Genomic DNA, 14259 nt, shown 5'->3' with positions numbered 1-14259 from the left:
AGGGTAGGTACATATGGGACACTGATCCTCATCCTGATTGGTTAGTCTGTATTTTACAAATGGATCTGTGTATGTTTTGATAGTTTCTTTTTTCATTTGAACCAAGAAACAGTCAGAGCCGTATTCCCATTTTTGGTTTCTGATTTTAAAAACAAAAAACAAGAAAATGACATTACGAGAGGATGTTACAGAATGGCCGTTCTACACACTTGACTTTTATTTTGAAATATTTTACTTCCGCGTCACCTCACCCTCCTCTAAAGTCATTCTTCAAATGAAGAAAAGAAAAAAGGAATTTGCTAAAAACCCAAATCAGAGCGTTTTTTGAGTTTGGTTTTCTCGTTTTTCGTTTTTGAAATCAGAAACCAAAACCGGAAATACGGCTCTGCATTTTATTCATTAGTTTTTTTAATTGAAACGACAATCGAAAAAAAACATGCCATTTCTGTTTGATTGTTTCATGGTTCAAATGAAAAAACAAACTATCAAAATGTACACGAACCCATTTGTAAATTACAGACCAACCAATCAGGATGAGGATCAGTGCCCAATATGTACCTACCCTTTCCGTTTCAGTCTTACTAATGCTGTCGTATTGTGGGATTTGCTGTCGTGGTTTGCACTTCAGGGCCACAGTAATATACACACATGTAGATGCATATGGTTATTTTTGAAAATATTTTAGTTTCTGGGTCTCGAGACATGGCGACAGCCTGCAACAGAGCATAATTATTTTTAAATTGTTTACTGCGACTCTAAGAATAGCCTGACAGCGGAATATAAGGCAGGAAGAGAGGGTGTGTGTGTGTGTGTGTGTGTGTGTGTGTGTGTCTGTCTGTGTCTGTCTGTCTACTGCCCGGGGGGTTGATTGTGTCCATCCTGCTGCTCTCATGTTCAGTGGTAATGTTAAGATCAATACACAGTGACCTCCTCTGCTTTCAGCACCTCTCTCCTTCACCATCCACTCTTTTTCTTCTCATCCTCCCATCTGTCCTTCCCCTCTTTTCCTCTTGTCTTTTCACTCCTCCCTATCCTGCTGTCTTTCACCTCACTTATTCTTTCCTCCACTTTCAGCTTTGTATTTACTCCTCTGACCACCTTTTCTCACTTTCTATTTTTAGATCTTTCATCCATATCTTTCTTTCCTCCCTCCTCCTTCTCTGTGACACATCATGTATAATTAAGGGAGATCATTGTTCTTCATGAGGCCAACATCAGTCAGCTGTCAGCGACGCACTACGCCACAAGTGTGTGTGTGTGTGTGTGTGTGTGTGTGTGTGTGTTTGAAGGATGGGGTAACATTGGCTCACTTTGCATGAAAGATTTAAAAGTAGCCAGTGAGCCAAAGTTCCGCAATTACGGACATTAATTCACCATACTGTGGAAGAAATTACTGCATGGCACCGAAATAGCTCGCAATAACTTGAACTTTTGACAGGCTGAAATATATCCTGCTGATTGCTCCGTTTCTATTCTTGTGGAAGTCACCTTATCAATACATTACAGTCTATTTAAAGATGCATATGGTTGCTGGTATTGTTTTTCATTGCATTTGCCTTTTACTAGGTCGTTGAGCAGTGTGTGTGTGTGTGTGTGTGTGTGTGTGTGTGTGTGTGTGTGTGTGTGTGTGCGTGTGCGTGTGTGTGTGTGTGTGTGTGTGTGTGTGTGTGTGTGTGTGTGTGTGTGTGTGTGTGTGTGTCTGTTAGGGATGCTGAGGCAGTACTATTGTTTCGGCTGGTAGGCATTCTTTGAAACAAGTTATAAATAGCGTCAGTTTCTATTCTTATCCTGCTTGCCGGCGCCTCTTTGATGCTCCTCCAAAGATGACTAAAGAGACATAATCCTTTTTCTGACTTGTGCTTGCAACTGAGTGGAGGCAGAGAGATGAGACGGTGGGATAGGAGAGAGGGAGGGAAACATCAAAAGAAATGGATGAGGGGGAAAGAAAGAAAGATGGTTGATAAGACAAAATATAAGGGAGACATGGTTGGTCACATTACATGAGCTGAGAGGATGACAGCAGCAAATCAACAGGGTGTAGGAAGGAGTAGGAGGTGAAACGAAATGGAGCGGCTGTGGGGATCACAGATTAATCAGATTAAAACATGAAACAGATTTGAAATGGGACTGGCAGACAGGACAGATTTTTTGAAAAAGGAAAATAAGGTGAAGGAAAAGGGGAAAGTATAAAAATGTGCCAATTGTTGATAGAAAAAATTCTACAAAGAGGTGGGAACAGTCAATGAACCACAGAGAGGAGAAAGTGAGAGGTCAGCGGTCACACACGGAGCTGATTGATATTCGTTGTCTTGCTCAAGGACACTTCAGATCAGATCATCCCTGTGAAGGATGGACTCATTACTCACAGTCACTATGCTTGGTGACAACCACTGCACACATATTTAGAAAGACATATTTCCAATCAACAAGCAAAAAGTTGACATCTGGGCCTAGTTTATCAGCTTATTGTTAAAGTAATGCATGTATGAATTCATACTACATTTTAGACTACATGGTCATTTGTCCGAATGTCTATGTGAGTCAAGAGGATTACATTTACTCCCCTCACTTCATACTTGTTTTAGAATTAGGCAATTAGTTAAAAAAAAACAGATTTCAAACAAAATATAAACAAGAACTGACCTTAAGTCTTGCATGATTTATAGAAGCACTTTTGGGGATTTGTTATAGTTTTTGTCTCTTTTTAAATCAATAAAATGTTTGGTGGTTTCTGATGCCAAGTCTGTTCAAAACAGCCGAGCCAGCATACTGGAAGTAACAAGTTTGACATCATTACAATTCAATTTACTTTATTTCACAAGGATAATCCACTCAGTATCAATACTACCTTCGAGGGAGTCCTGGGTCGATATAGCCTATTAAAAACAAACAATTAAAACTTAAGTACAATCAGTAACAGTAATATTTACAATCTACACTGTAATACTTGTATTTTCATGTATTTTCACCAAACAGCAGGCTTCCACACAACCTTCCACAACATCTTTGCTGTAGTTTAAACATCAGTTCAACCACATCTGCATTTATCTTTATTTAAACATTTAGAATGTAAGTCGATGAAGAGAAAACTGTAGGTCTGTAGGTGTGTGTGACTCATCATCATCATCATCATCATCATCATCATCATCATTGTGTGAATGTGCACATGTGGTGTATTAACCGCTTTTACTGTAGGATGTGTACACACCATTACTTACTGCATCAAAGATATCAGAAAAATGAAAGAGAGAGAGAGAGAGAGGGGGGGGGTCAGTGACAAGCACAGAGACATTTGTCCCCAAAACAAATAAACAAACAAACACATGAACTGCACAAACAGCCTCTCTTTTCTCTATCATGGATTTTGTGTTTGTTTGCCACAACATTTTTAACATCCTGCGGTACAAAGATAAGATAGCTGCTTCAATGCACCCACCAAGTGCAAACGTACAGCTGTACACAGAGCGAGAGTGATGGAGATCCATAATAATAGAAACGGGTTCGGCTCCATATTGATAATTTATGGCTCTACCTCTAAGCTTTTAGCCTGTGCGGCCAACCATTAATATGGGTTCATATGACATGTTTTATATCATGTGTGTTAATTTGTGCATGTCTTTGTGCCCACGTATGTGTGTATATGAGCATCTCTGCAGCATTGCAGGTGATGAAACGGTAATTGCTTTGTCTCCTTCCACACAGGGGCAAGGTCACAGTCAACGTTATGAGTGCTGCTCATAGGGATGAGAAGGATAGGATTGATTTAAACAGTCATGTATACTTATAAATGAAATGATTTAAACACTATATCACAGTAGATGAGTAAAAACTTAAATGTGTACTGATATCGTTTGTTTAAACTTTGTTCAATTTAAACAAAAAAGTGCTGATGACAGACACCAACATTTGCTGAAGAAATGAGTACTGATAACTTGTAAGTAAAGGAAATACGATTAAGTTAAATAGTACCTTTTAAAACAACAAAAGTTACAAAATGCTTCATAATTTAACCAGTGCCACGTCTGAAGCTCCAGGCAAGAGTCCATTACTGTTTTTGGTCAGTGGTTGAAGAGGTTAAATCCAACATATATTTTTTTTAAAGATTACTTTTTTGGGGCTTTTTCACCTTTCATGGACAGGACAGCTAGGTGAGAAAGGGGGAAGACATGCAGGAAATCGTCACAGGTCAGACTCGAACCCTGGATCTCTGTGTGAAGGCACAAACCCCTATTTATATGTGCGCCTGCTCTACCAACTGAGCCGACCCGACCACAAAGCCAACGTATTCTGTTGTGAGATCAATACTACACTGTTGCTGTGTCGGTTTCACTCTGATATATGACATGATTCCTTGTCTCTTCACACTGTTTCTCTCAATTTTCCCTCTCAGGTATAGAACAAAGACAGCCTGGATTTACTAATCAAACATTTACTGATAAATGGTGTGATAGTGGGAGGCTATTACAGAGAGGGATGGTGGTGGTGAGGAGAGCATCTCTTTCTTTTTCTCTCCTTAATATAAATTGGATTACTTTCATAATTCAGCTCCGTGAATGGAAGTGTTTGATCCTCCGCTTCTCTCTTCCGATTTTGGAGTCAGTGTAGCTTCAGAGGATCCTGCCTCTGTAGCTTACTTTTAAAATCTGTTTTAAGATTTTACTATACTAATTTTCTAGCAGTCTAATCATTAAACTGGTCAAGTATGATTTAAAAACCAAATTAACTGCTGGTGAGTCATTACAAACGCATGCTGTGCAACCCACAGAATCTCTATTTACATTTCTAGTATGAGTCCCAAAGTTTTCAAAGATACCAAATAAATCTAACTAAAATGGTCTGTAAGTCTGTCTTTCTGTCTGTCTGTCTGTCTGTCTGTCTGTGTATCTGTCTATAACTTTCAGAATGAACACTTTTGCTCCCTGATAATGTCCTGGTCCCAAATAGTTAGCTGTTAGCATGTGTATGACACTATAGCTTTACTAGGTTGTGTAACTATCTCATGGCCGCTGTATTGCTCAGGACGAAAGGAAGCACAGTGTCGAGTGTGAAGTTGTTTGGATGAGCATTAATATAAAAGTTAATATATCTTGAAAAAAAAATGTGTTACTGCATCACGAGAGATAGAAAGAAAAGAGGTTTTAACTCACTTCTTATTTTCTCCATTGATCCTCTGCATTGCTTTTTGCTTACCCAGCTTCCAGCACATTGATTTGTCTCTGTTGCATCCTGGTCAAGCCTCAGAATCGATCCATTCATTGGCTCACTAGGGTTTTGAGTTTTGGGTGGTAAATAGAAACTGGCTTTAGAAATATTGGCACTGTTAATAATAGAAGGACAATGTTGTCACACATGCATAAAAGCCTGCTTACACACATCCTAATTGGCAAATAAATCTGCAAATTGGTCCACTAGAGTCTTAAATCTCTATTTCCCTGAAGGGTAGCTGCAGTGACAATAGAGAAAAACCACAAATTAGTGTAGCATTTGTCTTAAAGGCAGCCACTAGGCTTTCAAATTGGTTTGTGTGGAGGTTAGGAGGGCCATATCATTGTTTTTAAAGTCCCTCTACTCTCTAGTTCTCTCTCCTTCACTCCCTCTGTGTGTGCAGATAGGAGTTTGTGCTGGTGTCTTCACACAAGGATTGCAGGAATTTAATGCTCTTTCCCTTCACAGCTTTTCAGCTCGGCCAATTAGGTATGCCGTGTCATGAAATGAGTCGATAAGGACCAGTCATAATTGAGCTGGCATACATATTAATTAAACAACAAGCGGTGTTTAACTGGGCCAGGGAACCCAGGGTCTAAGTGCTTGACCTGTATTGGTCAATGAATCACGATCACAACAAATCATTCACCTGCTTTACACTAAAACTAATGGCTATGTTATTACAGCATGGCATACAACATTTAATTTAGAATAAAGAATAACACTCATTTAAAAAGAAAAGATTATTATTATTATTATTATTATTATTATTATTATTATTATTATTATTATTATTATTATTATTATTATTATATCTGTATTTTTATTGGTAACTTCTAGTATTTTTTATCAGTGGACAACTGTTTTGGTTCAATCCAGCCCTGACAAAACTCAGACAGTTGTTAAACAACATGGACCACAGTTTTGAAGGTATTTACATAATCCTCAAAGACTGTTCTGTCCATTTGGACAAAAAGACTATTTCATCACTTGAATAATAAAAACGATTTTATCTTGTTTCCAAACTCTATTTCCTAATCAAACGATGGTGTATGTGATTAGCTCAATCCTGTCTCCTAAAAATAATGTTCCCATGCAACTAAACTGCATTTTCAATTACTTTTTGAGAGAAATGTATTTTTTCCCTGGTTACGTTCAGTTCAGTTGTTTCAGCATGTCCTCGTACTAGTGACAGGAGCTTGTTGGGAAACGGTCGCAGTTTTAAAAGTGTGGTAAATGTTGTGAATTGAAACAAAACTACTTGGTTAGGTTTAGGAAAAGATCATGGTTTGGATTAAAATAAGTATGTTTGTTACATAACTTAAGTTACTTATGTAAGTTAAGTACGTTACGCACGTGATGTAAGTTGGGTATGTTACTTAAGTTGAATGTTTTGTGTTACGTAACTTAAAATAAGTCAACTTTGACTTTTGATTTCACGCGGGACACAAACAGGGGTTTCCTCGGTGAAAGTCCCGTGTTTGTTTGACCCATCCACCTCGTGGACTTTGATTAGAAGCATATTTGTGATACGTCAAAAACAAACTGGGAGAAAATACATTTCCCTCAAAATGTAATTGAGAAAGCCGTTCAGTTGAATGGGAAGGTAATTTTTAGGAGACAGGGCTGGTATAGCTGTATGTCCATGCTCAATGTGTATGACCGGAACTAAAATGTTAAAGTTTTATTGACAGGTATATATACTGTATCATTTACTGTATCCTTATTTACATGATTTTATATTTTTATACACAATAATACATCTGTATTTTTCTCGTGTGATACAAAAGAAGCAATTTTATTGTTTTGGTTCACTCTTACTGGTTTCATGGTGCCGTTTTCAGCGAAAACGCTCTAAAAACCCACTGTACACTACCTGCTACTGCATATCCCCTTAGAGGTTGGCAGAGACCAAAAACAGAGCTAAAAAAGAATGAATACTGGACTTGGTGGCTGTAAACACGACTTCAAATTAATGAAAAAATGTTTCCGTAACTGCTGGATCTGTAAATAAGCAGCTGTTTACTAGCAAGTTCACCATATCAACTTTAAAGGATGAAGTGTTATGCACAAAGTGTTAAATCATGAGTTATTATGGTGTTGTGCATTATGGAGGTCAAAACGTACTTGTCTTCAGTTAGTTTACCAGATGTTTCTGTGAATTTACAATAGATGTAGGAATACATAATTGATTCCATGTGTGTTTCCTACTCAATATGCTGATGGTTATCTATTGTTTCCCTTCAGTTTTTCTTTGCTTGGACTGCGTCTGGACTCGGCCGGCTCTAAGGAGTTTGCTTTATGGAGAAAAAAATGGTAGAGGATGGCTAGACAAACTTGAACATACACGTCAAAGTGCACTTTGCTTCTGCTAAACTGAATACACTCTGCACTGAGGCTCTTTTTAAAGTGTGTGTATGTGTCTGTGTGTTCAAGCGAGGCAGAGAGAGGAGCACTTTGCTGTCATTAGGTGAGATCATGTAGACACAGGATGACCGAGTTAATTTTTAATGCCCAGCCTTTGGATATATAAAATATGTATTCAGCCCTTGTTGGACATGACATAGACTCTTTACATCTCTCTTACTCTCTGCCTCGATCGTCTTAGTCAATCTTCCTATCTCTCTTTTCTTCACTCCTTTTTTTAGCTCTGCCTTTGCCTACTCTCTCTTTCAGCCTCTTGTCGTGTTTGGCCCTGGTTCACTCTCTGTCTGGTCTACTCTCTTGGCGTCAGTCCGCCTCTCTTCTCCCCACAAGTGTCTGTCCTGAGAACCAGACAGAGGAAAGGTGTTGTTTGATGATCTGACTAGAAACGGCTCGCAGCATTGCTGTTTTCATTCTGTTTCTTCTATTTTTCTCTTCCCTCAGTGTGTGCGTGTCTCTGTCTGTTTGCTCTTCAGATTTAACAGCTTAGTAACACTATTGTCACGGATCAGCCGAAAATCCTAAAGAGATGTAGACAGACAAACACAAACACAGGACTGACTCACTGACTTTTACCTAACTCACACATGCCGGTAGGCCAGCATGGAGACACAGACTATCATAGCTACACCCAAAGGGACACACACTTGATTTACAGCTTACTTGTGTCACAGTGATATAACAGTAAACCTGAACCAGCCAATAGGGACACGCTGTCTCTAAGATCCCTGACAGCTGATTGTTGCTGTGGTGACGTAACGTGGTGATATCCACCTAACTGTGTTGTTGATGTTTTTGTTAGGGAAGTAATCTATTACTCATTACACACTGAAAAAGCAATTACATTACTTAACAGTAACTTAACAGGAAGATTAAGTAGTTATATAACTGATTTTGTTTTAGGCCTTTAAACAACTCCAAGTCCTCTACACATGTCGCATATTATTTTCACATGTAAATAGAAAACAAGACATTATGATTTAACAAGCAGCCAGTCTATGTTTTGGAGGGATTTACTGACCATCTCCAGCTGCAATCTAGCTGACACTTGTTTGATATCAATCCTCCATTTACACTTCCAGTAAGACAGTGAACAGGCAGACCCCAAAATAGTAGTAACGGAGTGTGACTAGGATTAGTAACTGTTATTTAATTACTGAATCTCAAATTTGTAATTGTAAATTGTATCCACCTACTTGTCACTGAAAAACGTAATCCCATTGTTGTAACGCGCTGCTAATTAATAAGTTACTATATAGTAACTATGCTATTCTGTTTGTGTTTGGCATTCTACAGTACAGATGGCAGAACAACTGGAAATAGTGTTTAAATATTGATATTATAATGTGCGCTGTGTAGTGTGTTTGTGCAGTTAGCCTATATATGAACTCCTTCTGTGTATTGTGTACTCGATTTATTTTTTATTCTTCACTGTTCGTTGCATTGACCTGAAACTGTTGCCTGCTTTACAACAGTGTGTCTTTGCATTTACTGAAACAATGTTTGCTCTGCTTTGATTGGTTAGTAACATAAAGCTGCTGTGGTGATGCTGGTATTGTGGACAGTATGGTAACTTATGCTGTTTCTACTCACTCTGCTGCTTTGGTTTTTAACATTTTTGAGGGGCTGCTGTATCATTTACAGGAAAATATTTTGCTTTTTTGTGGCTGTTCTGTTAACACCAACATTATGCTACATTTACCTCACATAACAAGATTGTTTACTGAGAAATAGAGCACGACTCACCAAGAAATTAATTTAAAAGGTTGCCTTGGTGAGAGATTGTAGTGGTTACCAAACACAACATACGCACAGGATTTCATGTTTGTGTAAGATAGGTTAGGATGACTGAGGTGGCTGAACCGGGTCATCTAAGGTCTGATTTCAGGCTTTAGATGCTTTAAGGGTTTAGATGATGTGTGACTGGTACTTAGACAGTATGTATATAAATCATTGAATGACTGCTCTGCCTTAAAAGGAAGTAATTTTAAGAAAATAGAGAAACAGGTGGTTTTTAGAGTTGCATCCGAGCACTTGGAGAAGAGAAAGACTGGAGAAGTAAACACACAACCTCAGATTCCATTTCATTAGGGGGAGAGTATGATTGGAAGTAAATATAAAAATATTGAGGTTGGCAACTAAGAAAGACTTTGACAAGTAGGCTTCAGTTACTTGTAGCATTTTCATTAACATGGGCCTATGAAAATAGGAGGGAAGACAAGAAGTCTAGACACTGCTAGTGGAAGATAGAAACTCAGTTAAATCTCCCCAAACATCCTGAAGATCGTGGTGGTGATGGGGATGGTTTCAGCTGAAGTAACAGAGACAAACCAAAGAGAAATGATGGTAGCTAGCTACTTTCTGCTTTCATGCTGAGTGTTGCTTTGTCTGAACAAAGTGCTCTTTCATTGTACATGCTGAACATACTGTACATCTGATGTTCAAGGCCTGTAGTTTGATGTACTGCCTGTCCAGGCACAAGTGCTGGAAGTGTCCTTCTGCTGCAATAATTCAACTGAACAGTCAGCCATTGTCAATCACTTACCCTATGGTGCATATCAGCTGCAAATGTCTGCACATAGAATTAGCGAACAAAGCTAATGAAGAGAAAAACAACGGGGATGTCGGACATGCACGGCCTGATAATCAATAATTTCTATTCAAAAGCATTTAACAGCAAACATGAAGCACCTTGAGTGCAAACAAAATGTGTAAAATGCTCCACAGTCAATGAAGACAATCTGGACAGATCCCCCTGCAGTTTAAAGTGTGTCAGGGACAAATCAGCCATGATAAGACTTTGTATAGTTATATACGTAAAAGTGATCAGTTGCCATGGGGATGTGTCATGATTTACCGGCATACTGACATTATTGGTGATTGGCAGCTTTACATGTTTTTTTACTGGCCAGAGAGACAACTGTGGCTCTGTGTCTGTGTGTGTGTGTGTGTGTGTGTGTGTGTGTGTGTGTATGTGCGCTGCATGCGTGCGCTGCATGCGTGCGCTGCATGCGTGCGCTGCATGCGTGCGCTGCATGCGTGCGTGCGTGCGTGAGTGAGTGAGTGCGTGAGTGCTGCATGCTTCGATGTGGACGTTCATGTGTGTCTCCATACTGGGAGTAAATCACAACAAGGGAAAATAGACGATTTTCTACTGAATCAATCAGTCCTGCTTAACTGAGCACAGAATCCACCTCCATCAGCAGGTTGTAGAGCCGTTATAGGACACACACAAACACACACACACACACACACACACACACACACACACACACACACACACACACACACACACACACACACTTGTGACGCATATAAAATGGCATAATGGCAATCAAAGGAATGTTGAAAACTTAGTTAATAGGTAAGAAAGGTGAGACTGGGAAGTGTATTTGTTTGAAGATTGGATAGACACATTTATTTTATGTTGTGTGTGTGCAAGCATAGTCACACCTTACATACATGTGAAAGTGTTGTTTTGTGCTCAGCTAACACTTTAGCATGATAATTCTTGTCTGTAAGTGATGAGTAGATATTGACTGAGGAGCAGGTAATAAATGCAGAGTGATTATTGATCTCCCTGTGTCTGCTCTGTGTTTATGAACTGCATATGGACTTTATGTAATGGCATGTTAGGAGGCTGAGTCTGGAATATGACCTCAGGAGATTATGTCACCAAGAGACAACTACATGTGCATCACAGAAAAATTGGCCAAGAGGGGATTGTTTGCTGTGATTATGACACAGTGATGCAGCTGGGAGGTTGGGATTTAGCATCATGGATGGAAAGATTAAAGATGAGTAGCGGATTCTGACTGGGCAAAAAATAACATCCTGGATTTAAATTGTAATGTTTTTTTGTGTGTATATGTCTTTACAGAGAGACACCAAAGGCCAGTTCCTGTTGGACCATGTGTGTAACCACTACAACCTACTTGAGAAAGACTACTTTGGTATTCGATATGTGGACCCCGAGAAACAGAGGGTAACTATCACACACACATGCAGAACAACCAAAAGCATTTGGGCTGTATTCAGCATTCGGCCTATATATATATATATATATATATATATATATATATATATATATATATATATATATATATATATATATATGTATAGATTATAGATAGATTATTTAACAGTTAATAAAATTATTATCCAAAATGTTGACAATTGATGTTGGTTAACTAATCGACGAATCGACTAATTGTTTCAGCACTAAAACTGAAGGACTTCAGTGATTTTATCTTGAGGCAAGAAATAGTTGTAAAATGTTGTATCTTAATGCATTTTTCGAGAAACTGACAAATAATAACAAAATCAGTCTCCATATTTTAAACAGCCCACACACAGAAGAGACCAGTCACTTTATCTTAACAGAAATGCAAAATGAGAAAGAAATAACAACAAGTAAGAGGTGTACTGTACAACACTAAAGGCCCAAGCACAATAGAATGCAATAAAGAAAACTTTACAATAGAATGCATTCTCTTATTGGATAGGTGCAGTTGTTACACCCACTTTATGTTGTAATAGATTTGATATCCAAATGTGCCAAAGGGATGAAGGGTAAATAAGTTCCGTTCCTTCAAATTGTCAGTAAAAAATAATGACTGGATACATTAAACAGTTTTGAGGGATCAAAATTCATGTATACTCAGGAGTACAGGAAACTCACTACTTCTCTTATAAGCACCACTAAGCTTCCAGGTGAGCAGGGCATTAAAAAAAATAGAGCATTGCTCTTAATGAAACATCTTTGATTAAATTAAGATCTTAAACGTTTTTTCTGGTGTCGCCCATTATTAGAACACTATATGTTTTATGTATTATAAGCACAAATGTCAAGTCCATCCAGCAGGGTCAGAATAATCATTTCTTTATATTGATGTTGATGTTTTTTTTCAATCTATGAAAAAACTATATATCCAATGATATCATGAATGAATCAATGAATCAATTATTCACCAAAAACAAGAAGAGATTTTTGATTTGGAATTGAAATTGGCACATACTCAGTCAGTCAAAGTATCCTTAATGTATGCATGGTTGTATGCATGTATGCAAATGTATGGTTATTTTTGTAAAAGTTTACGTATGAGTATACATGTATGGGTGCATGTGTGTATATAGATAAACATATGGTTTTATATTTTTATGATGTATAGTCAATATTTATATATTTATTAATGTAAATTTGCTTTTATTCAGTTGTAAACTGTACAAATAAACTCTCTCTTTCTCTCTCTCTCTCTCTCTCTCTCTCTCTCTCTCTCTCTCTCTCTCTCTCTCTCTCTCAGCACTGGCTGGAGCCCAATAAGCCTGTGGTGAGGCAGATGAAGTGTAAGTGTCACTTCTGCTCCCTCTGTGTTTTTCTCTTTTGTAAAATGTGCATGTGAACAATGAGCAGAGTGTGGAATGCATGTGTGTGTATTCGTGTGTGCACATTATTGTGTGTATATTTGTGTATGTATGTGTTTTATTAATGCCTCCCTTCTTCATCTGCTCAGTGTGAGGAGGTTACGCTCTGCAACAAACAGACAACACCACAGGGACTCTGACACATACAGAGTCATGACATCATACACGCAACTGTGTTACAGCCACTGGCCAATCAAACTATAAAAATGCAAAATGATGTGTGGTAATAAGGGGAAAAAACGTGTAAATACATTTGTTTTTTCAAAATGGACAAATAGCATTTAGGAAATGCACTCATATACAAGTTTTGGGGGCCTTATCATCCACTTTATCCCCAGGATATGTTGCTCACATTTCCACTTGCCATAAGTAGTGACAGAGCCAACAACACATGTATACAAACAGAGACACAATAAAGACAGACAAGGTGACACAGCAAACTGCCTGAGGGATAAAAAGGAAATATACTAAGAAACAAAGTGAAATACACAGACATGGCAGGGGAGCACAAGCCAGACAACAGAGAACTCAGTTGTCAAAAGAGGAAACACTAGGCCTTCAGTGGACGTGCAAGTTCACCTGTGACATGTTTCATGGATCAACTAGCATTGATAGAATGATGTTTTTTACGTCTATGGAAATTAATTAACACTAAGGCATGAGCCAGTGACATAGAGTGTACTGAATATTGTTGACCATCACCAATGAAAGGATGCACATTTTATCTGAGCCCTGGTAAAGTTTGACTCTGGGAGCCGGGCAGGCGTCCTCTTGCATCTTGCTCACAAGCTCACATCTTGCTCACACGCATAAGGATAAACTCATTGTCTAATGACTATTGTCACAGTTTTCTGCTACTCTGCAGCACACCCACTTTCTGATATGACTCAGAAACATTTTGATGGTAATGCTTTACTTAATGCAGGATAATAACTTTACATAACAAAGTATTTTTACACTGTGGTATTGCTAGTTTTACTCAAGTAAAATATATTTGCTAATACTTCTTCCACCACTGACTGTGACACAACTAATGAAACAGCCGATCAGTGTAGTTTCAAAAATGCTGATGTAATATCACATTGCAGTGAATTGTGAGGTACACTATATTTATTAGAAGCAAATGTTTTATTCCCTTCCTGGAAAGGAGTAGCTGAAAGAACAAGGGAAGATAAGTCTGCCTTTGCCTCATAAAATATTTACTGT

At 38.3% G+C, this 14259-nt stretch overlaps 1 protein-coding gene across 4 annotated transcripts in view; it reads left to right on the top strand.

The window, feature by feature from the left end:
- frmd3 (FERM domain containing 3) overlaps window positions 1-14259 on the top strand; it is a 59157-nt gene that overhangs the window by 4251 nt on the left and 40647 nt on the right. For all 4 annotated transcript variants that reach the window (XM_031309005.2, XM_031309003.2, XM_031309004.2 and 1 more), the window contains exons 2-3: window positions 11510-11614; window positions 12933-12975. In XM_031309005.2, coding sequence (XP_031164865.1) covers window positions 11510-11614; window positions 12933-12975 — 148 coding nt within the window. The remainder of the gene's footprint in view (window positions 1-11509; window positions 11615-12932; window positions 12976-14259) is intronic.

The sequence above is a fragment of the Sander lucioperca genome, chromosome 2 (assembly GCF_008315115.2).
Source record: "Sander lucioperca isolate FBNREF2018 chromosome 2, SLUC_FBN_1.2, whole genome shotgun sequence".
Classification (NCBI taxonomy): domain Eukaryota; kingdom Metazoa; phylum Chordata; class Actinopteri; order Perciformes; family Percidae; genus Sander; species Sander lucioperca.
Note: the sequence above shows the minus strand (reverse complement) of the source record. Positions and strands in the feature narration are given on the sequence as shown.